At 41.3% G+C, this 24,823-nt stretch overlaps 1 protein-coding gene across 6 annotated transcripts in view; it reads left to right on the top strand.

Annotated features, from left to right (window-relative positions):
• Positions 1-24,823, top strand: part of RAPGEF2 (Rap guanine nucleotide exchange factor 2) — a 229,467-nt gene that overhangs the window by 62,980 nt on the left and 141,664 nt on the right. For all 6 annotated transcript variants that reach the window (XM_084884153.1, XM_084884156.1, XM_084884149.1 and 3 more), the window contains exons 2-3: positions 7,519-7,589; positions 12,660-12,716. In XM_084884153.1, coding sequence (XP_084740279.1) covers positions 7,519-7,589; positions 12,660-12,716 — 128 coding nt within the window. The remainder of the gene's footprint in view (positions 1-7,518; positions 7,590-12,659; positions 12,717-24,823) is intronic.

Below are 24,823 nucleotides of genomic sequence, written 5' to 3'. Positions count from 1 at the left end.
ATGGGAGAGGGACACATTGATTGGTTGCCTCATGCACAGGGCCCTGATCCGGGCCAGGGATTGAACCTGCAACACAGGTATTCGCCCTTGACCCAGGAGTGCTTGGTCTTTCGCTCTAACCACTGAGAAAGATCAGCCAGGACAAAACTCCCTTTTTAAAAAAAAGATAACGAGTGCCTTTTCTAGTGGAACATTTGAGGAAGTTTTAGGCAAACAGAATAGCTGGAATCTGTACCTTTCGGTTCTGGAATTCCCAATCCATGGGCCTTGCTGAGAAGCAGCGTATAAGAACCTGAGGCTGAAGACTGTGTCCAGGCTGCGTCACTAATGGGATCACCAGGCTTTCCTGGGTTTGACATGTGACTTCGAATGTGACAACCCTGGGGCTTGTTTTTCTTTTGGTGTAAATTAGTAAGCTCAAGAACAGTCTTCGTAGGATTTAGGATTGAAATCATACATTTGAGAGTTTTACTGAAAATCATATGTTCCTCGGCGGGTTCTTTTCTTAAGTTTTCCTGATGGATGTGAAGAACCCCCTGGTCATGAGGGACTGGGATGGCACAGAACACCCCAGCAGTGTGGTGATTTGACATTTTGGTTTTAAATGCTCTGGAGCTTTACAGAGACTTGTGGGGGGTGGAGGCTGGTTTAAAACAAGGATGGTAGAAATGATAGGATTTTAATGGGGGAGCTGATGGACTTTTCTGCTCTCTCCTGCCCCCCTTCATTAGGGGAAGGAGGAGAAAAGACTCATCATATCCCCTGAGATGATCTTAAGGAATACGTCTTAAAGACCCAGGTATCTTAAGTATTTATAATGGAAAAATGTATCTATGAGACCCAATGACTTGAGTTTGCTAGCTCCAGGAAAGGACTGTTGGCCTGGTCTGCCACCTTGTGGCCATTTACAGAATTGTCTTACCCTATACAGAGTTTCTTCTCGCAGCTCTGAACACCAAGATTGAAAACACATTTCCTCCTTTTCCCTCTCTTCTTCCCTCCCCGTGATTTTCAGGAGTTTTCACTTCAAGTCTGTGCATGCCACCACCCCTGGGAATGTTGCCCTTCTCTTTCTTTGCATGCAGTGCATTCCTGTGGAGCCTCAGAAGCAGGTGTTTTGCTGGCGGTGGCAAATGGCACCAGGTGTCACACCGTAAGGTCGGACTGGACCTGGGCTCAGCAACCTCGGTGCTGGAGTTCTGGCTGGGAAAGAATTCAGAGCCAAGATTCAAACAATAAGAGAAAGCTTATTTAGAAAGTCCCAGAGGTAGACAAAGTGAGCAGTAGAAGAAACGGGCTGAGGAAACAAGTTACAGAGGCAAAGGAGCTTAGGAGAGAGGAAGGCCATGGTAATGGTAATGACCCTGGGGGGTAGGAAGAGGGGGAGGGGAAAGGCTAGGGCAGGGCTGTGCTCCTGGGATCCTGAAGGCTTTTATGGGTGGGGGTTTTGATTTTGATCAGCTTTCCAGGTGTCTCCACTGATTGGTCACTGCCAGGGTCATTAGTTAACTTGGTCTTGAGGTTGGCCCCCCCGTGTCTCTTGTCTGGTTTTGCTGCTGCTCTGGTCCTGGAGCTGAAACACAACTGAGGACTCGATGCTATTAATGCAGGTCAGAACCTTATTGTCCTGAGGGCTTAATGTTTAAGGGCTATTCCACGGCCCTCTTTTCGGTCCCCCAAGATTGTCTACCACATGATGAGCAACATGCCAGGGGGAAGGGAAGGTCGGGGAAGGATCCGAGTGAGAAGGGAGGTAGGTCAGAGGATCTAAACCACATGACCAGCCGATGGTAGGGGAGGAAAGGTCACCCTGGGGGCGAAGTCCTTGTTTGCCCAATTGTTCCCATTGCAAGTCACGGGGGCCTTCCACCCTGGTGACCTTCTGCACCTGGCTCAGCGTCCTCGCTCTGCTCTTGCCTGCCTAACTGCCTAACCACAACTGGATGTGATATTCTTGAAACGTTGCCTACAGGTAATGTGCTCTGGAGGCAATAGGCACCCATTGCCCACCAAACCTGACAGGATTGCTAAAGCAGACAATCGAGGGGCCCGTTATATGTTTTATATAAATCATTCATTTAACTCCTTGGATAGAGATAGTTACATCTGAAAAGGATGGATTAATTTAAAGATTAATACATTCCTGATGTATATATGTTTTACTCTGTGCTCGTATTGATATTTCATAGATAGTAATAAGGTCAGCTACCATTTTTTCGAGGGTTTGTATATGCCATGTGTTGCTATGAAACTGTATCGTTTTAGCCACGCAGCCTAGCTGGGTATGCTATACACCATGATTGGCAAGTATAGTCTCCGTGACACAACCAGGTCACACCTCTCCGTGGGGATGGGGATGAGGGTGTAAGCGGTGCTCCATTTGAAGCCGAAGCTCATAGTCTTTCCCGTTATCCTTCTTAGGATAGTTGTTTTATATGCTTTCGCGTAGAAAAATGTGGATCTCCAAAATAAAACGTAACCTCCGCGGATACAACATAACTTGCGGACTCCTGCCTCCTCCCCCTATTGGCTGCAGACAGGAGTTTGAATCTTGGCTTAGAGTCTAGCTTTTCACCTCCTTTAACATAGTGTTCAAGACATAGCTCTCTTTGTTGTTTGCTGGTGATAGTTGGGGTAAATGAGTGTATATTTTTGTCTTTGCAAGAGAGCATCATTTGGCATCGGTACCGTTCCTGGTCCCGAGACTGCTGTACTTAAGAAAATTCTTTCTCCTCCTCATGGTTAAGCCCAAAGGCACTTCCCACCGGAGTCTCCTTCCGCATGCTAATTGTACCACAGTCTTGGCCTTACCCTCTTTGATGATTGAAATACAATCTTTTTTTAAATGAATGAATCTTTTTTTTAATGTATCTTGTAACTGGAACACTGTACCTTTTGTCCACTGTACTTCTGATTATAGTGTAAGCACAGAGCTTCATTTCCAAAACAGACTCATTTCAAAGGAAAAGCTAGGTATTTTTTTTTTCCTCTGAGTACGGTGCACTGTTTGCCGAGGCTGCAGAGAGAGGGTGGGGGTGAGCCGGCTCCAGTTGTGGGAACACTTAGCTCCTCTCTGCTCTCCAGCCATCAGAATGCACTGTGCTGTGGTTGGCGAGTATCCGATGCTGGCGAACAAGTGAAATTAAAAGCTCGTTGTAAGTGAATTATAAGTTTGGTATGAGGCCTGTTACCTTCTGAATGAGTCTCCGAGGAGACATTAGACGTGGGAGGAAGAGCTCATGAAACAGAGAACATTCCCTCCGACTTGCATATGCGTGCGGAGTGCACAGACCTGGGCAGGCGGGTTAATTAGGCTGTGAGCAATCACTCTCTCAACTAACAGAGGGGCTGGATGCTTTTGGATTTTCATACATGGGTACTTTGGGACCAAAAAAAGGTCTTTTTCTTTTTCTTTTCTTTTTTTCAATGGAAACCTGCATTTCATTTGGCCTGCCAATATCTTTGTCTACTGGGCTCCATTGTTTTTGATCACTTTAATCTGCTTTCAAGTAGCATCTGTTTTTGAAAAAAAGGATGTCCTTCCTAGGCTAGAAGGAAAGGCTTATTGTTCTAAAAAGGCACCACTTCCTGAGGAGAGCAGCGTGTTCCTGTTTGTACCGAAGGCCAGAGAATTATTTGGGGAAACACAGCTCACATTTTTTAAGGGCTATTTAAAATTGTAACGGTCACGTGAGCTCCATTGGTCTCGGGAGGTGCGGTGGGAGGTGGGAGAGGTCTCAGTCTGCATGGCACAGTTTCCTGACAGAGGTGGAGGTTGGAACACGGGAGGTGATGCAGCTCTCCAGCGGGCTTTTCTCTCTCTGCAGCCAAGAGAGGGGAAACATAACTTCACTCCGAACGCCTCTGGTCGGTGTAGAGGGAAAAACCAGCATCCAAGAATGTAACTTCCTGAAGGCCATGCATTTCTTTGTCCGGTTAAGAGCGAGAACTCTTCTTCTGTTGGATCTAGTTTTCATGGCAGGTTCCCACTTCAGGTGGCTCTGAAGAGCAGGACTTCCTCCATGCCTTGAGCTCTGGCCTGTTTGTTTCCTAGCTTAGCTGGGTGGAGGCCATTCTGCACCAACGTGCAGATTACTTAGTACAGGCCAGCCGTTAGGGGGGCGTGAGGGTTGAGACATCTGAGTGAAAGGAGGGGTGGTGGTAGTTCCCCGCCTTGCAGGGCTCTCATGCCCCCGAACCTCCCCCCATACACTGCTCGTCTTGGTTGTGCTGCCTTCGATTTCATACCACTTGGAGATTTGTTTGTGAAACCCAAAATGTGGTCGGGTCCGAGCTCTTTGTCTTATAAGACCAAAGAATAGATTCATAGACAAAAATGGTGGGAAGAAAGCAAAATTTATTGGGGGGGACGGGGGAAACAAAGCTTAGGTGGGGCATATACAGCCCCAGATGGGTTCCCGCTTAAGCTCTTTGTCTAGGGCTGGGGTCGACAAACTGTGGCTCGAGAGCCACGTGCGGCTCTTTGAGTGTGGCTCTTCCACAAAAATACCACGGCCTGGGCGAGTCTATGTTGAAGAAGTGGCATTAGAAGAAGTTTAAGTTTAAAAAATTTGGCTCTCAAAAGAAATTTCCATCGTTGTACTGTTGATATTTGGCACTGTTGACTAATGAGTTTGCCGACCACTAGTCTAGGGACTATTCATATCTAATTATATCAAAGTTCAAGTTCCCGCCTATGGGAGGACCTGATTGAGGACTACCACTTTAGGTCCAATGTAACATCACTGTTTCTACCTAGCCAGGTCAAGGGATCAGTCTTCCCCCTCCCCCACCCCACCGTGCCCAGTTAGTTCTAGGTCTTTTTGATTGCTTCCATGTCTGACTTCTCTTCCTCTGCCTCCATGTGGTCCCTGTTCCTGGCTGGCTGCCTAGCCCTCTTTTTCTGTCTCTTCATTTGGACTAAGGAGATGCAAACACTGCTGGATAGTTCCTCTATGGAAGATTCAATGGCCCCCACTGACCACTCACATCCACATTGGTGTTCAGATTGTCTTCTTTTAATTGTTAGACCAGGGCACGAGGCCCCAGAAGGAGGTTTGTGGTGATGAGAGGCTGCTGGGCACCCTGGGAGAGGGCAGACAAACTAATCAGAACATTCAAAAGGTGGCAATCGCCTATTTTAAGGAGTTGCCCAGTTCACCTTGGCCCTGGGAAAGGAGAGGCAACCTGGTCTTCCTTTTTGCCTGTCATGGTTGTTTACCTCACTCACAATCCCTAATCCTTGGTAAATCTTGTACTTGGCTACTGGGCTCTTCAGTGCAGATGAAAAGCTTAGCCACAGAGTCCTCCTTCCTGTGGTTTGCATTTCATTTGTTCCTCTCTGGTCAGATTTCTTTCATTCCTCGGAGGCTGAGAGCAGAGGTTTCCTAATGCCTTTTCCATGGCACCCCTGCTTTCCCTGCTTCCCCCAAATCTGTGACGGTCACGTTCCTGCTGCACAGTGAGACGTGACATTTACGTGCCTGTTCTCTGCCATCTGGATACCAGTTTCTCGCATCCCTTCTCTTAGTTACAATTAAAGAGATCTCACGTTCAGATAGAATCTGCCTGGAAAGTCATCTCATTCGAGCTGGATAACATTGCCTTCCATACAACACATTCCTGTAGAATAACGACTGCTCCTCTGGTCTGTAAGCTCTCTGTGGCATAGGCCACTTAAAACAAGTTTCTCTAAGTGCACACTCTGGATATAACTGTTAAATTCACGTAGCAAGTTTATGTCTAGTTAAACGTCTAAAATCCTCACATGAAACAGTGGCAAAGATTTCCCTAGTTGCGTATTGCCTGAGTGGCTGTATTTAAACCTATCCACCCCTCCTCCCCAAACATCATTACGATGTGACTGTTTTAATGTATGCAGCTACAGACACGTAGATGGAAAAACTACTTTTCAGACTTGGCCATGCAGTAATGGTAGGATGCAGTCTCTTTCCTTCACAGTCTTAGTTTTATAAAATAGGCTTCTTGACCTTATGTCAGTTATTTACAGGTGGCAAGACACCATTATTCTCCACTTTCTTATTAACAAAAAAACAATCTTATTGCATTTGCAAGTTACAATTATACACATTGTTTTAAGATAAAGGTATACTGGTGGTCGTTACTGTTCACAGATATAATCTATATAATTACACAAATTATACATTCAGACTAAGTTCACGCATATGTAGAAGACCCCTTGGGAATGCACATGGATGACCTTTAAATTAATGTCAGCTGAGTCCGAGGTGACTGGCATGGCCGTCTCCCCAAAACAGCCTCCCAAAATGTCCGAGACTGTTATCAGTGCTGATTTCTTATCTTTATCCATGTGCTTGGAATGAGGAATGAATAGGACCTTGACTTACCCAGGTCTGGATATGCTAAATCCCAGGAATGAGGGAATGAATAGGCCCTGGGCACACCCAAAACTTCTTTGACCTTAAGTCCCCCTCTGGAAATCAATAAATGCGCTGTGTTGTCTGTGGTGGGTGTTGACTGTCCCTCCATCAGAGTGACAGCCTCCACCCGGCACCCAGCTTGATGAATCTATTTCTGCCTCTTGTCTCTTTCTTTTATTTCTTAATCCCTAGCTCCTCCACTCAGGAACCTGTCCTTCTCCCCTTCCGTGCGGGACGCGGAAAAAGGAGAAGCACACACCGCACGCATATAATACTGACACATGTGACAGCTGTGACTTAACTTATATAGAAGGGCAACCCCCTTACAACTATGAAATCCCATAATGTTGAGAAATAACAGAGTAATGCCCTAGCCCATGTGGTTCAGTGGTTAGAATGTTGGCCCACGTACTATAGGGTCTCAGGTCCTATTCTCGGTCAAGGGATGCACCTTGGTTGCAGGCTCTATCTCTGGCCCTCGTTTGTTGCATGGAGGAGGCAACTAATCAATGTGTCTCTTTCACATTGATGTTTCTATCTCTCTCCCTTTCCCTTTCTCTCTGAAGTAAAAAAAAAAAAACAAAAAAAAACCCCACACACAAATATACACACATACATATGTATGTATATGTACTTATATACATATAAGCTTTTGTATTTATCCCAAAGTTATTTGTAATGGATAGCATTTGTGCAGCTTTTCTCTTAATAATGCTTATTTTTAACAAGTTTTTATTTTATTTATTTATTTTTAAATCAGAGAGGAAGGGAGAAGGAGAGATAGAAACATCAATGATGAGAGAATCATTGATTGGCTATCTCCTACACGTCCTCCCACTGGGGATCAAGCCTACACTCCCAGGCATGTGCCCTGACAGGAATCGAACCCTGGACCTTTTAGTCCGCAGGCAGATGTTCCATCCACTGAGCCTGACCGACTAGGGCAATAGTGCTTATATTTAATATCTAAGAAAACTTGTATTTTTTTTTTTTTTTTTTTAAAACAACAACACAAAAAAACACCTGTCTTTAACTTGGTCTATAAATATAGTGACTTAGTTTGGAAGCCTTTTTTCCTGGCAAGTCTAATGATTTCTATTCTTTTTTTCCCAAACAGGATCTGGAAATAGTGTATTCCTATTTACATGGTATGGAAGCCTTATCAAACCTGAGGGAGCACCAACTTAGGTAAGCCATTTTAATATTAATTACAATAGGGTGCTAGATTTTATGTGGTCGTTTATTATAGTTAAGAAGTAGGATTAAAGATAACTTACTCATGAAAACCCTGCCTCTTTGAGCCCCTGTACTTGGCTTTATACATTTTAGAAATTGAATCCAGGTTTATGCATACAATAATTTTTTTACATTGTGCCACAGTGATACCCTCTCTCCCTCCTACCCCTCCCCCTGCACCCTCTCACCTGAAGTAATAAACACTACTTGGTGAATATACCAAAAGGAGCGTTATTTGCCATCCTGGCAAATAAAAACCTACACCTTAGAGCTCAAGAAACGAGAATGTTTGTAACTATTCAAAGAATGGTTAGGTTTGTTATTTTAAAATGTTTTAGGTCTTTGTATTATATTTATTGCATTAAATTGACATACCCCTTTCTGGGAAACATAGCTTATATCATAGTTATTTTTATGTGGCCCACTTCTATTGCACAGCTATTAACCTTACCGATGGCTACCTGGCTTCATATTAAAAGATTAAAACATCTTATATAATTCAGTGAGTTCTTTTTCTTTCCCCTTAATCAGAACAGAAAATAAAGGACGCTGGGAAGATGGATCACACACATCTAGGACATAGTGGGAAGGTTTTGTTTCCTCTAGTTGGTTGTGAAACCAGCAGTTTTTAATTATGAAAGGAGTACTTTTTCTATATAGTTCCCCTTTAATCTTTAAACACTACTTAATTTGTGAGCATGTACATTTCATATTTAGTTGTTAATTGAAAAATGTGTCAAGAGAATTGACTACTTCTAAAATTAAAATTTTAATGAAAATCATTTAAATTAAAGTAGATTGCAGGTTAAGTGTTTAAAAATTCAGTCAAGTTTTATTAGAAAGGGCAAAACCACTGGGAATTTAGAAGATGGCTCAAATTAAAGCAAGAATAATTTTTAAAGTGTGTACCTTTCATTACATATTTTTTGATACCAACTATTCTAAGAATTAAAATTAGCACCAACTGTCAATCAAAGGCAGTTAACCTTCAGATGCAGATGAATGAATTAATATGGGAATTGTCAATATTTGTTCTTGTGCGAATAAAAGCACACATGGATAGTTAGATGTAATGATTATACTGTATGTACAGTATATGTAGTTATTAAATTATTTAGATACTAGGAATTCTATGCAATAGAAAAAGAAAAATTTTAATACAGGCATGTTCAAGATTACAAAAGTAGACATAATAACACAGTAAAGTTCCATCTACTTATTTACCAGCTTTAGAACTATCAATTTCCTGCTATTTCAAAGGTAAATTTTGATTAGAAATAACTGATGAACTCAAGGCTATAGTTTAGTCTAGTTATACCTTAGAAAGTCTGTTTTGGAGACTATACAGTTTTGTTCGTTAGCATGAATTTACAGAGAGGAGGAGCCTTTAAGATGTTTATCTTATTTTGCTTATGTTAAAAAGTCATTTGTTTCTCTTATTTGTGGAAAACATCAGCGGAAACTATCTTAAGTCCGTTTCTTAGAGCAAGAGCAGAGTACCCAAATGAAAACTTAAAAAATGAGGTTCACATAAACTCAGTAATTGGGATAAACTGCTTTATAATAATAACCATATCTGGGAAAAATACATCGTATTTAGATAAGTTCCTTTGAGTTTTTTAAATAAAAGTTTTACTCCTAGGATTAAATAGAGAACAGTTAAGACTTCTACATAATACAGTTTTCCAATTTTGGCGGGAGGAAAGCAGCTCTTAATCAAGATTTTCAGTCTGTTTATTGAGTAACAGGCAGAAGAACGATGTTACACTTCAGCTGGGGGCCGGGGGACACGACACAGGCTTTTATTGGAAAGCCTCGGCTTTGTGCACCATTGTGGCCCATTCACATGTCAGCAATCGATTCGGAGCAGCTGATTGACTGTGTTTCTGTACGCTCACACACTGTGCAATGTGAAGGTTTTCAGATCTTCACTTAAAAAAAAAAAAATATATATATATATATATATATATATATATATATATATATATATTTCAACACAACTTTATTTCTTAAATATTTACCCTCTCAACCCATGTGGATTAGAAGCAACATGTTGGCCAAAGGGGAAGAAGATGCTATAGTTAGGAGTGGAGACCAAAATGTCTAAAAAGCAGAGTAAGTGTCTGGGGCTAGTCAGTGTTGGAAACAAGAGCCTGCTGTTGATATACATAGATACTCTTCAGCGTTATGGAGGAGTGTAATTCATACGCTATGGGAACTTTCCAAACAACTCAATTAGGGTTAGTATATTCTTTAGGAATGTAGTAAAGATCAACATGCTTTTGAGAAAACATTCCCTAACAATATTTAAAGATAAAACAACTTTTGGTACTTCTTTCATTTAGTAGAACATTGTCATATAGAAGATTTTATCATGATTTTTCTTTTATGGAACCAGTTGAATTTATTTATCCAATCAACAGGTATTCCTTGTGTGCCTACTGTACGTTAGACACTGATGTAGGCCATGGAGACACAGCATGTAGTAGGCCAAGCTGCTGCTTGTGTAGAGCTTACTGGTACATTCCTCGTGGGGCAGACAAGATTTAGGGAATGGATCACTGTTGCTTTGTTCAGATGTGCTGGGCCTGGTAAGAATGGGTGCTGTGTGGTCAAAAAGGAGGTGGTAACATTTGAGTCGGGCAGATGGGCAAAGGTCTCTGCCGTGTAGATGGTTCTCAGAGGCTCTGTCATGGGAACAGGTTTCAGGTACGAGAAGACAGGTGTGGTGGCAAAGTAAGATAGACTAAGAGATTATAGTACAAGTAAGTATAGGCCCTTGTATTCAAGATTTAGGAGTTTGTATTTTGTCCTAAAAGTGGTGGAAATTAAGAGCAGAGGTCTGAGAAGATCTGACGTAATACCTGCAAAGATCTGCATGGAAGTTATGTGGAGAATGGACAATAGGTTGCAAAAGTAGAAGCAAAAAAAATCTTCCTTTGTAGTCCTGGGAATAGATAATAGTGGGATAATTGTGGCTCATCCTAGGTTTTCACAGGGGAGATGGTGAACTTAGTGTGGGAGGGTATATTTTGGATACACATGTTGGCATCAAGATGGGATGTGAAGAAAACAGAGGAGTCAAGGATGAGGGCTTCAGGTTTCGGGACTAAACAATTGGGTACTGATTGTGAGAAAGCAGATTTTAAGGGAAGAAGTTCAACATCTTGTTTTGGACATTTTGAACATGAAATGGTCATGACACAGCCGAGTGCCTATCTTGGTGAGAGATTAGGTCTGGGGCATTGCTGTGAAAGTCATCAGTTTATAGATTAAATTTGGGATCACAGACTGGATGAGATTACGTGGTGCAGAGGAGAGGAGGGCTGTAGGGCCCTGGAGGTGGTAGATAACCTTTAGAAGTCGGGTAGAGGGGTGGAGTGGGGGGCACATCCAAAGGAGACAGAATAAAGTGACTAATGCATCATAAGAAAAACCTGGAGACTGAGGACAGGAAGCCTGGCGAAGATACTGAGAAGATACTGCTGTAAAGAAAAGGAGTCCTTGGTGCTGCCGAGAAGTGGAATTGAGATAAGGACAGAAAGGATTTAGATAGCACAGAGGATGCTGATAACGTTTTAGAGCCTTTTCTTTGGAGTTTCAGGAAACAAGTGGTGGAGGAGTGGGAAGAGGGTGAGAAGTGGTAGATAGTGTATAGACAACTCTAAAAGGAGGATTTCTGTCATGGTGAAAGCAAGATGTGGATAATAGCTGGAGTAGGATTCGGGGTCAAGGGAGGTGTCCCCCTCCCATATACAGTAGATGATGCTATGATATGTTTCTATGTTAAAGGAGGTGTTTCAGGAGAAAGGGAAAAATAGATGGTGATGGAGGAGAAGGAGGTGAGCTTTCAGGAAGGCAGGGTCTTACGTAGGAGAAGGGATGAGATCCAGTGAAGAGGTTGGGGCAAGGGCCCTAGATGTCAACTATTCCAACAGGAAACAAGGCAGAGCCAGTTACTTGATTTAAGACCAGCTATTTTTAGATCCATCACTAGTGACTGTCATTTTTTTCTATGAGGAGCTCATGTGGTTCTGTCCATGAAAGAAAACCGTACGTTCAATGGTGTGTGTTCAAGATTCGATGCTGCCTCTTGGAGTTGTGCCATTCAGCTTGAATGTCTGGAGCCTGGGATTGAGAGGATAAGAAGGGATCTCTAAAATAGGGTGGTGGTAGCAGAAAAAAAAAAAAAAAAACACAAGGAAAAATAGTACCCAGGAGAGTTGTTTTCTATGTACCAGACCCTCCACAAGATGACATGACATCAATCTATTCTCCTTTGCATTTCTCTATTTTAGGGAAATTTTACTTGGGCTTAATATAATAGGAAATTATAGGGACATGTATTGTTCATATGTATTATTACATAACAATTCATATATATGTATTATTCAAGATATATGAAATTATCTTTGATATGCATTTTTGAAGATGCTGCTCTTCAGGTACTTTTGAACATTTAAACATTTATTCATATTTTCCATAATTTTCATAATTTTTTCCTCAGGGATGAATCAGCTGAAACAACAGTTCCTCAGAAGTTGTAAAGCCTCCATTTAGTCATTAGTCATAAAAATACTGAGTTAATAAAAGCCTGCTTTTGTCTGAAATGCCACACTGTTAAAATAACATTAATGTTGAGCTGTGAATGATGTCATCACTTTTAAAATTACTAGGTTTCCTTTCTAAGGTTCCCACTCATTTTCGGTTTACTTTGGAGAACGCAGATCTGTCTAAATGTCATTTACAAAGTATAAAAAACACATACAAGTTTGTTACCTGTAAAATAAATGTGACAAAGTTGACATCTGACAAAATGGTTTTGTCCTCCTAGCATCTCTTTACCAGATTTTATTTTGTTAATCTCAGCACCAAAAATACTCATCTTGAGGCCAGTAAGTGACTGTGACAAGCTATAAGTAATCTTACCTTTCTAGGCTACGTGGCTCATTTGTGCTTTTAAACTATTGGTGTGATTTTTTCATGGCAGATGTTGAGCTCATGTCTTTATTTCTTTTACAGGTTAATGTGTGAAACTGTGAGATATGAAAGACACGAAGCAAATGAAGTTTTATACTAGTAGGTGTTTCCTTTCCCCTTGTATAATGTATAATGTATAATGTTTAATGTATAATACAATAACTAAAGGCTTTCCTTAAAGAATCAAAGAAGTAGTAGTACCACCTTATTGTGTCAGCATTACCTTACTTTCATATTAACTTATTTTTCATAGTGTAGAAATATGAAATATTTCAGCTATTTCTGACAGAGTAAATGTTTACAGTTCTTTGCTGATATAACTTCACATCTGTAGCTATACCTCTCACGTGTGATTCAGAAGTATTCTTTCACATTATGCAGTATTTTGACATTGTTATTATGAAATAAGAAGTATGGTAGTCTTTTTAACAGAACAAAATACATATCCCCACAACTACACCAGATGAGATGTAAAGGTAATATAAATATCATATTTTCACTTATAATCTTTCAGAAACAGAAAAATAAGTTGCCCACCTCTCTTTATAGGCATAGTTTCTTCGTTAAATAATACCGACTTTTTCAAGATGTGTAACAAATCTTTTGAAACTGATCACAACTCATTTTTTAAAGAACGTAATAAACATACAGTGGGTAAATATTATGTTAGTGTATGTAAACTGTGACTTACCAGACATCTTATTTTGTTAATAATATTTGCCATGACTGATGGTTGTTCTGTTGACTTTCCTTCCTGTTTTCCAAGGCAGTTATTAAATAATTACTTTCCATGCCTATTTTAGGGAGTATTTATTGAAGTAAATAAAACACAGCCTCTGCCATTAAGGAAGCCATAATCTCTTGAGGGAAGTAGAAATAGAATAAAAGGGAATCAACAACAACAAAAACTAACCAAGATGGCTGAGGGTAAAGGCATGTACGAAGGGCTGAGGAAATGCAAGGGAAGGCTTGGGGCATTGGGGAGCGTCTCAGAGAGGCGGCCCTGTGAACTGGCCTCAAAAGTGTGGCCATGGCTCTAGAGAGACTTTGTTGGTGGAAGAAGCAGTTTATACAGTAACACAGAGAAGAGAAGGGCCTGGCTGGATGTTTTGAATCTTGTGGCAGGGTTACTATTTCTGGCACTTGGTGGGGTCAGGATCTGAGTCAAGAGAAGAGGCAGGCCAGTCATACCTGCTTGTGAATGTGTAATAAAAAAAAAGGGGGGGGGGAGGGGGTTCTGGATTCTTTAAGCAACTGAAAATGAGTATTCCCCCCCACCCCTCTTACAACATTTTATTGTGGAAAGTTACAAATGTTCCCAATATTGAAGACAGAACCCCATGTAATCAGTGTCCAAAGTTGTCAATTGATAGCCAATTATATTTCATCTTCTACTCCTCCTCTCCCACAACTGGATTATTTTGAAGTAAATCCAGACATAGCAATTTGTTCATATTTATTTTGGAATATGTATCTTTATAAAGACTTTTAAAAAGCTTGACCACAATATTGTTATCAAGCTTAAAAAATAATTCTTTATGTCATGAAAATATTCAAGATTCTTTGTCTCAGAAATTTTTTTTCAATGGTTTATTTATTTGAATAAGACCTGAATAAGGTCCAATCATTGTGAGATCTTTTTAAAGCCTCATTTTATTTTTTTAAAAATTTATCTTTATTAAAGTCTCTTTTAATCTGTAGCTTGGTGGCCAGTTTTTCAGCAGCAAAATGAAGTGGCCCAACACCTTCCAACCCCACTCATCCCCTCAAGGATACAATCTTATCTGTGCCTGTTTGAAAACTGGAAGGGTGGATTAGATTGAGCGATGGTCTGGGTAGTCAGTAAGGAGACAGTTATGTAACCAGAGGTCACAAGTGCTTGCACTGACTCAAAGATGGAAGCAATGGGGATAACGGGTGGATTAAAAAAAAAAATGTACAGTTGGATACCATCTGGGATGATTCACAGGTTCTAACTTAGGAAACTTAACCATCATTCTAGGGGACTTTTAGCAGGAAATCGTAAATATCCTCCTAGGGCTTAAAAGAACAGACACCTAATATATAAGAATAGTAAATAACCAAGACATAATTAATGAGAGGACTAAGACCGAGGGGCAAAAATGCTTTTTAATGTTGAAGAAATTAAGCTGTAAGTAACTTAGAATATTTGCTTCCTTTAGGAGCAAGTAAAAGCTATCAGTGGAATGGGGTGTACAGAAATTTCTGATGAGTATTATTGACATTTATTGAAACAATCTAGTGGTAGTAAGCATCACCTTTCTATTATTTTGTCCTTCCCTCTGAAACATGGTTTTGGTAGTATTGATGATGATGTAATAACAAACATTTTACAGGCACTTCCTATGCTCCCGTATTCTAGTAAGTGCTTTAGGTGCAGTCATTTACCCACTCCTTAGAGCTGTCTTGTGAGGTGGATGTCATCACCCAATTTTACACATGAAGGGGCTGAGGCTTTGAGAGGATGAGGAACTTGCCCAAAGTCTCACTGCTCTAAGTCGGACCTGGCTTTGAGCCCAGATATGGTGATTCTGCAGCCTTAGCTGTTACCCCAACTCACCAGTATTTTCTAGCCTTTTCCATGTCACCATAAAAATGGCACCAGAAAACAAGATGTTAGATCTTGAGAACATCATGCTAAGTGAAATAAGTCAGACAGAAAATGTTAAGAACCATATGATTTCACTCACATATGGGATATAAAACTGAAAGCAACAAATGAACAAACAGGAAAACTCATAGGTACAGACACCAGTATGGTGGTTCAGAGGGAAGGGGGATCGGGGTTAGTAAAAGGAAAAGGGGGTCAAATATGGTGATAGAAGATGATTTGACTTTGGGTGGTAGGCACACAGTGCAGTATACAGATCATGTATCATAGACATTTATACTCCAAACCTGTGTCCTCTTATTAAACAAACAGCTAGAGGCCCAGTGCATGAAAATTCATGCACTGGAGGGGGTTCCCTCAGCCCGGCCTGCCTCTTCTCTGTCCAGGAGCCTTCAGGGGCTAGAGATGACCTGGCGATCAGTAGAAGGTGACACCCCCTCATTCCTCTGCTGCTGCCACTGCCGGCAGTACAAGCCTTGGCCGGCCCTGGTTACCTGAGCCTTGGGTGGCCCTGGGTGTCTGAGCAGCTGCCATCTAAGGCTTGCCTGCACCTCCTGCCAGCCTTGGGGGGGGCTGAAGGGACTGGGCACTGCCATTTTGTGGCTGTGGGTGCCGCCATCTTTGAGGGCGGGGCAGACAATCAACATATCCCCCCCATTGACTGCAGGTGCTGACATCTTTGTGATGGTGTGAGGGTCAATTAGCATATTCCCTCTTTATTATTGTAGATAGGATGTCAACCCAATAAATTTAGTTAAAAAAAAAAAAGGAAAATAATAAATTAAAAAAAGCCAAATTTGTATACCTGTTGAGATAAGCACATCATCTTTCCCTACTGCTAGCTTCCCCAGTTGTGGAGGGGCAACTGAAACCCAGCAACAGCTCTGCCTTCATTATCCAGACTCCCTGGCAGCTTTTATTATCCATTTAACTCAAGGGTAGATTACTGTGTCTTTAAATATATCTAGGTGTGTTTTTCTTTCAAGACAGTTTAGACAATGAATATGAGCTATGCTGATCATGCAAAGCCATGTTTTAGATAATCCTGAATTGAAGGCACTTAGGCAAGAGTGTGAGGCGAGAGTTGATCGTAACAATTGCTCATTTTTGACTAGTTAGAATTAAGTGATATGTTAGTAAACAATGAAAAGTCTGTGGGTGTTCAGTTGGTCATGACTTCATAAGACCAAAAATTCAGAGACTAATTGTAGATTGACTTAATCAGATTCCCAGTATTTGGCCAATCTTGTGATGAAAGGTAATTGTATGATTTTTTTTTTCTGTGATCCTTGAACCAACATGTTTCTGCCCTTACCAATTTGTGTAGGTGCAGTTTTGAAAATGAAAGAACCCTTGCATTTGCAGTGCATATAAATCTGTGATAACTAATACCACCCCTCTTTTGGGACCCGTTGTTATTACCTCACAGGGAAATGACTTGTCTGTTCTTGTTCTCCTTGAGCTTAAAGAACATTGTGAATATCAGAGATGTCAGACTTTGGTTTTATGACCAAGAGATGATTACTCATTTTCCTTATTATGTGCTGGTGACTTCTAAGTCTACGGTTTTAATAAGTTCACCAGGTAAATATATCTTTTTGATCTACCTCTGTGCCTCATTTTTCTCATCTATAAAATGGAAACAATAATCAAAGTGCCTACTTTTAGAGTTGATGTGAGGATAAGATGAAATGCTTTGCATGAAGTATTTAGAACAGTATGTAAATGGAATATGCACAAAACATTAGCTGCCAGCATCATTGTCATCCTGGTAATTTACATTTTGGTCTCTCAGCTTTTTTGACTGCTTTAAACTTTTGTTAGGAAGGAATTATGGTAGTGATGCTCTGACTCCCATAGTGTTATTGTTTTAACAAAAATCAACAAGATGATAAAAATGCCACTTTAAATTGGTTCCGATAAAGCTGGATTTTTAAAAAATTAGAGTCGCCCATTTAGGACCTAGTTGTATTTGTTTGCACTAGAAAATTACATAAAATTAGTGGAATTTTGTACAATGAACAGGAAAATGAAGTAATTTCTTCTCTTATCTACTATATGCTAGCTGTTTTGCAGGCTTGGCAGTACTGTGGTGGATAATGTCAATTCCTAACCTGAGGGACTTTAAGACATCTTTATTTAATAATTTAATCTGAAATGAGTTTCTCTCCCCCTCCCCCCCCTTTTTTTTTGAGAGGGGTAATCCTCCTATGAGGATATTTTTCCATTGATTTATAGATAGAGTGGAAGGGAGGGAGAGAGAGAGAGAAACATCATTGTGAGAGAGACATATTGATTGATTGCCTCTCACACATGCCCCAACCAGCGCTGGGATGGAGCCTGCAATTGAGGAATGTACCCTTGACCCTTCAGCCCATGGGCTGACTTTCTTACCACTGAGCGGCTGGTTAGGACCAGTTTTTTCTCTAATGGCCAATCATCTTCATTGCTTCAGTTTAATATATAGTTACATTTAAAGTGCTACCCCCTCCTCACACACACACACACACACACACACACACACACACACCCGCCAACACACACACACACCTCCAGCTGGTGTTGCACACTGGTTGAATGTCAAACCATGAACCAAGAGTTCTTCGGTTCTATTCACGGTCAGGCACATGCCTGGGTTACTGGCTTGATCTTCAGTAGGGGGCGTGCAGGATGTTTTTATCTCTCTGTCTCCCTCTCCCTTCCTTTTAGCTATCTCCCTCTCCCTCTAAAAAAATCAATAAACACATTTATATCTATAATAAAATATCTACAGCTAAAACCTTTTGGCTCAGAAATTCAACCATTAGAAAATGTTAAGTGTACACACACATACCCACACTGCAAATATGAGTAACTTTGTACCTAACTGACCATTTCCCATATATACTATGTCTGCCTGAATGCTTTGGTTTTCTTGAGTTTTCATGGCAGCTTGTTAAGTACTTTACCTCTGTCTATTGCAGGAGAGGAAATTATTCCTGCATTAGAAAGAAAAAGCTGCTTTGAGGCCTATTGAGTCTTAAAGCATTTTCATTTAAATCTGAACGTGCAGTTTAGGCCCTCCAGCCTCAGCTGCACTCTCATTGCTTTAGCAGTCTTTTCGATGTTGGCTTGGTTTCCTGGTTTTACAGCAGCTTTTCCCAAATCTCTTTCTCTGCAGATCCACCAACGCAGCGCCGTGGGCTTCATGCTCTCCCACTTGTCCTCCCACCAACTCTGTCCCAGCTTCACTTTCTGTTCACAGTCTTGTTCATCTGCAGCTGCATTTGCCCCAGCAAAGGGGGTGGGTGGGGGGGGAAATACAAATCATTATTAAATTTTTGATAAATCAGAAACAGTGTATTTGAGAAAAGGATTAAAATCATTAGTGTCCGAAAAGCCATCTGCAAAGTGGAAGTTTCTATTTTTAAACGATGGAACACTTTGTTCATAGGAAATGCTACTCAGTTCAGCATAGTCTCTCTGATGGTAGAAAAAACGGCTGGACAGCACGAAGTCTCAAGGGGCTTGCACAGAGCGCATTGAAACTTCCTATCTGAAGTGCTGGGCTCCTGAAAGGACAGAGGGTAATTTGTTGTAAATGAGTCAAGTCCTTTTCACTTAGGTTTTTGGCATAATCATATATTGGAGAGTACACGTTTCAGCCGGTCTGAAGAGAAGAGAATAGTGCCAGGAGAGGTGAGCCAAAGCGAGGGCTTCAATGAGAGAGAGGCTTGATCTTCGCCCCCTACTGAAGATCAAGCCGGTAACCCAGGCAGGTGCCTGACCGTGAACAGAACCGAAGAACTCTTGGCTCATGGGTTGACACTCAACCAGTGTGCAACACCATTCGGGCGGGGGCGGGGGGTTAGCACTTTAAACGTAACTATATATTAAACCGAATGTGATAGTAGGTTGTGGAGAGAGGGAGAAACCCGGAGGGCTTTCTGTTTCCTGGTCCTAACCCTTTGCTTGGATGATGTTGCTGGGACAGGGTATACAGGAAAAGAAACAGCTGTTTTTCTAGTTTGGGTTACTGTGGCTGACCCTCTGGGAATTCTTGCTAGTTGTCTCCACTGAGTTCTTGGAAATTGTGATAGTCTTCATCTTATTTCCCTTTCTGGCTCTTTTTTTTTTTAAAGCTCAAGATGTGGGGCCGGTAGCCCTAGCGTGATATGAATTCTGTCTGATATGAATTCTGTCTCCATTTCCCTGATGCCAGCAGCTTTCTTTGCTTTGAATATGAGATAGTATCCTGGGTAGTAGAATGCAACCATTCTTTCTAAAATCTCCCCCCACAATCAGTGTTGATGTTCCATGTAGTCTCGGTTGTGCCTGATCCCCTCTGTGACCCGTGTATCACCCCCCTCTCTGTGAAGGGTCTTCCTGACCATTGTGTCTGGACAAGTCTCTGGTGTCTTATCATCCATTCTTATTGATCACGTGATTGTGGACTTGGTGCTTCTCTGCTTTATTGGTCTTGTTATTGTTGCCCCTGTTAAACATCGTACAGGTGCTGCTTCACTCCTGGGTGGCTCTGGCCTGTGCTAATGCCATATTTATTGCACTTGCTCTGCCGAAGGAGGAGGATTCCCATCCTGTCCTTCCAATGCCCTCCTCTTGCCTTACTTTATTGGGATAAACTCGGAAAAGCTCTAACTTCCGGTCCCAACTTGTTTGGATTGTACCTGGGTACTATTCTTTGTGTTTCTATTTGTTTTCCCACCCCTGACGCCCAAACACTTAGATGTGTGGGTTTGTGGCTTGTAGGAAGCCCATTATGCGAGCTCTGTCTCTTCTGCCCACAGCCATCTCCCCCACTCCCGACACGACGCATGTAATCGTTGCTTTTGCTTTCATTACCTTTTATTTTATGCCGGATTTACTCCCGGCCATACGTTGTTGTTTCTTCTGGGATATCTTTTTCTTCTGGCTTAGGAACCATCCGCTTCTTTTCGGTAGGATCATCTCCATGTGGCAGGGGAGCTCCTGTAGGGAATGCTCCCATGAGCTCTGTAAGTTCTACACAGCATCTTGGGGAGCTTTGCTCACCTGGATGTGCTCCGTGGCCAGAGACTCTACATCTAAGCCCTTAAGCTCTGCATTACTCTCTGTGTTTTAAGCATGTGCAGCAGAAATTCAGCGATCTTGTGTCCTGCCCCATTGTTGTTGGCCTGGGCACACCTACCAACTCCACCATTGTAACAATGAACGGCACGCAGTGCTTCCTGAAGTGACTTCCTTCAGGTTCTTGGTGGCTTTTTGGGTATTCACACCCTTGATGGCCTGAGCAGTTTCATGAGTGTTCTCAAAATGAACACAGCCCTAGCTGGTTGGCTCAGTGGACCGAGCGTCTGGGCTGTGGACTGAAGAGATCTGGGTTTGATTCCTATCAAGGGCACATGCCTGGGTTGCAAGCTCGATCCAGTACGGGGCGTGCAGGAGGCAGCCGATCAATGATTCTCTCATCATTGATGTTTCTCTCTCTCCCTTTCCCTTCCTCTCTGAAATCAATATATATATATATATATATATATATATATATATATATATATATATATATTAAGAAAATGAACACAAAGATCTGAACCTCTTGTTTTGCGTGATTTTGTGTGTTTTTTCAGGGTCAAGTGAGTAGCAAACAATTTTCAGAAGTCACCTGAGGCTCACCATACAGGAAGAACATGGCACTCCCATTTTGTTAGCCTTTTCTTTCTTAGCCCCCTGGCCTTCAAGGCCATATGCAGCCTTTTTGGCTGATTGGGCTTCTCTCAAGTTTTCTCATTGTAGTAACAGCTGAAGGAAGTGGCTTTTTCAGGTTATTTTTTTTTTTTTTGCCCTCTAATAAGCACCTTTGCTGATTTAATCATTTTTCTTTTGATTTATTAGCTTATAATTCTTTCAGCCGCTTTGTCAACTTGTTAACTTGATCACTTGTATTAGCTTCCTGCTTTACAGATAGGGAACATGGAGCAGTGCACACAGCTCTGTCACGGGGAGACCACACCACCTTGTGGACTTGTAGGATATTACTATGGGCGTTTTTTAAGCCTAGCTTCATTTCTCCAGTTACTGGCATATTGAAACTCACATCTTTGACTTGCAGACCTCTTAACACTGTATCTGAGTTGGTGTCTGTTCGATTATTCATTCCTTCGTTAAGAAAAAGCTAAATGCCAATCGGGCATCCTGTAGTGTATGTGTTGGGGTTATTGATGAGCTAGAGAAGTTTAAAAGCTAATGGGGGAAGACTCCCAAAATAAATCATTAGGAGACTGGCAACCGCTTAGCATGAGAATGTACAGAGTGCGCTGGGGACCCACGAGGACAGTGACTCACTTCACTTGGACGATCCTGAAACACTTCTCGGGGAAGTATTAGTTAACCCGAAATTCAAAGGATGAGTAATAAGTTTATTAGACAAAGGGTACTATTTAGAAGCTGGAACAGCGGGTTTATTCAAAGGCCTGGAGGCATAGGTAGGAAAAAAGTGTAGAATAGCTGAATGAGGTGAAGTTTACGGCATAGGATATGCTGGGGTTTGGAGCAGAAAGTAAAGTTGTAGGTTGGCCCTTTCAGGGAATGTTGACGAGAGGAAAAGGGATGAAGAGAACTGGTTTTTGTTGTTGTTGTTGTTGTTGTTGTTGTTGTTTCAGGGAATGTTGACGAGAGGAAAAGGGATGAAGAGAACTGGCTTTTGTTGTTGTTGTTGTTGTTGTTGTTGTTTTTAATATACTTCATTGATTTTTTAGAGAGGAAGGGAGAGAGATAGAGAGTTAGAAACATCAATGAGAGAGAATCATCGATTAGCTGCCTCTTACACGCTCCCTACTGGGGATGTGCTCGCAACCAAGGTACATGCCCTTGATAGGAATCGAACCCGGGACCCTTCAGTCCGCAGGCTGACGCTCTATCCACTGACCCAAACCGGTTTTGGCGAGAACTGGTACTTTTTATGTCTAGGGGATGCAAAGTATCCATATATATTGTTTCATCAAATCAAAATATTGAAGAACAAACATGTTGTTATCCCCATTTTACAGTTGAATAACTAGCATCTCAGAATTTAACTTCACTAGGATTCATGACTGGTATGAGAGGATATATGCTCCAAAACATTCGCTCTTTGCATGGCAACATATTGCTTACCTTTCATGCTAAGCAAGGAGTTTGGACTGTCTCCTATTAAGGACCCTTGGGCCATAGGAGAAGCATGTCATGATCGGACTTACCTGAGTAAATGCTAACTGAGACAGTGTCCAGTTTCTGTGAGGGGTAGCACACATTTCCAATCTAAAAGGATGTTCGGTATTATAAAATGAAATAGATTAGATTGGATAAGTATTTTGAAGTTAGGAAAATGGTGATTGATAAGATTTTTATTAAATGAATAGGGCTTGAGCCAATTGCATGAGGTAGTGATTTTCAATCTTTTTTCATCTCATGGCACACATAAACTAATTACTAAATTCTGCTGCACACCAAAAAATATATCATAGTATGTAAATATATATATATATATATATATATATATATATATATATATTTTTTTTTTTTTTTTACAAAAAAAAAGGTATAATTTTGATTGTTCACACCAAATGGCTATTGTTGTGTTGGCTGTTGGCATTAAAAAAATTTTTTTTAATAATATATTTTTAGTGATTTTAAAGAAGAAGAGAAAGGGAGGGAGAGAAAGATAGAAGCATCAATAATGGGAGAGAATCATTGATTGGCTGCCCCTACATGCCCCCTGCCTAGGATTGAGCCCAAAACCTGGGCATGTGATCTGACCCGGAATCAAACCATCATCTCCTGGTTCAAAGGTCATTGCTCAACTATTGAGCCACACTAGCTGGGCTCATTCTTTTAAAATGTGACAATCTAGCTCTAGCCTGGTTGGCTCAGTGGATAGAGCGTTGGCCTGCAGACTGAAGGGTCTCAGATTTGATTCTAGCCAAGGGCCCATGCGTGGGTTGCAGGCTCGATCCCCAATGAATTGACATTCTCAGGGAAAAGAGGTCAGTGCCCCTGACTAAGTAGTCAGCTATTGCATGTTTTAAACAATCTTGTGGCACACCACTTGAAAATCACTGCCATGGGTATAATGCGATGTAGGAGGTGGAGAGAGGCAAACATCTTGGGCAGATTGGCAGTTTGGGGAAGGAACAGGCAGGAGAGCGGCAGGTCAGCAGTGGTGGGTTTGAATTTTGAGGAGCAGAAGGAAGTAATGTGGGAAAAGAGTGGTGCGGCATTGTTTGCCAAGTCTTCCCCATTATTCCAGGTATTCCAAGTCATGTAGACTTGGAATGATGGACAACAGGGATCATTCATTTGTGATCGCTTCAGAGTCCTGTCCGATTATGGCTGGAAGGTGGATTGAGCATTTTGTGATGGTCTGTTTATATTTTGTCTGCTTGTTTTGTTTGTTTACACAGTCTTCCCTGTTGATGACAATTAAAAAAAAAACCCCACAAAAAACAAAAACCCTTTCTGAGTGCCTTGTCATACACCTGGGCTTTTATGATGTTCGTTTTGTCACTGTAGCATGGGATGTATTGGAATCAAATCCGTTGTCCATTATAATTCTTAGCTTGGTCTAAAAATTGTACGTCTCTTCTAAGTGTCCATTTTTGCTGATCAGAGAGACTTGCAAAGTGCTGATTTGCTATGTGTACTTATTTAATCTTTAGGTTTCTCTTTCCTACCTATTCCGGTGGTATAAGACTAAGGCTGTTTGGAAATGCTCAGTCAGGGTTACTCCAAGATTTAACTTTTGCCATTTCAACAACCAATGAAGGGACTCTGTAGCTTACCATTTTAAAACATCAGGCAGGTATTTGAGAAAAATCCAAGTAACCTTAGTGAATTAAACACATGCAACTAATTGCATAGATAGTGATAGAATTGTAGTTTCTTTTTCTGCCATTTGTTCTTATTTGAGGTTGGATATTGAGACAGTTTTTCTCAAGGTTTTCCAGACTTGGTAAGCCCATACATAAAGTCAGCTGAGATATTTGTTTAAGAGGTATTGTGATGGCTCTCCCATCTAGTGATCAGAAGCTGGGGACAGGGGAGGGGGAGGGCAGGCATGGGCGTTGGGAGGGATGGATAGATCCTAGGAACATACACTAAAGTCTCATCCCAGGTAATTCACATGCACATTGAAGCTTGAGAGCCACTGGACAGAATAAAATGTCAGCAGTATTAGTCCTAGATAATGATGATAAAATTAACTAATAATAATTATTATCACAACCTTTTGTTAGATTCACTGCCAGTGTTTGCAAGCAGGATCTCATTCGTTTTGCTTTCCCTTTGAGTGTAGAAAAGCTTGATGCTGGTGCTGCTGCCAACTACTGTCCTTAGAACTTTTTTTTTCATCTTTTATTAAAAAAAAAAAAAAAAAAAAAAAAAAGCACCCACCCTGAATAATCATCATTTCACACATATAAAATTGCTCTAAAGCCCCTCAGGTGACAGCTGCACTGCAGGGAGGGAGTATTTGTGGACCTTGAAGGGAAGTAGGTTATACCCCATACTGAAACGCTGCCTGCCCGAGGCATAATTGAAAGCGGAAAAAAGTGCGTGGGCTTAG

Source organism: Pipistrellus hanaki, assembly GCF_964339955.1.
Source record: "Pipistrellus hanaki genome assembly, chromosome: 5".
Taxonomy (NCBI): Eukaryota; Metazoa; Chordata; class Mammalia; order Chiroptera; family Vespertilionidae; genus Pipistrellus; species Pipistrellus hanaki.
The sequence above is the reverse complement of the archived record's forward strand: the minus strand, read 5'-3'. Positions and strand labels throughout refer to the sequence as shown.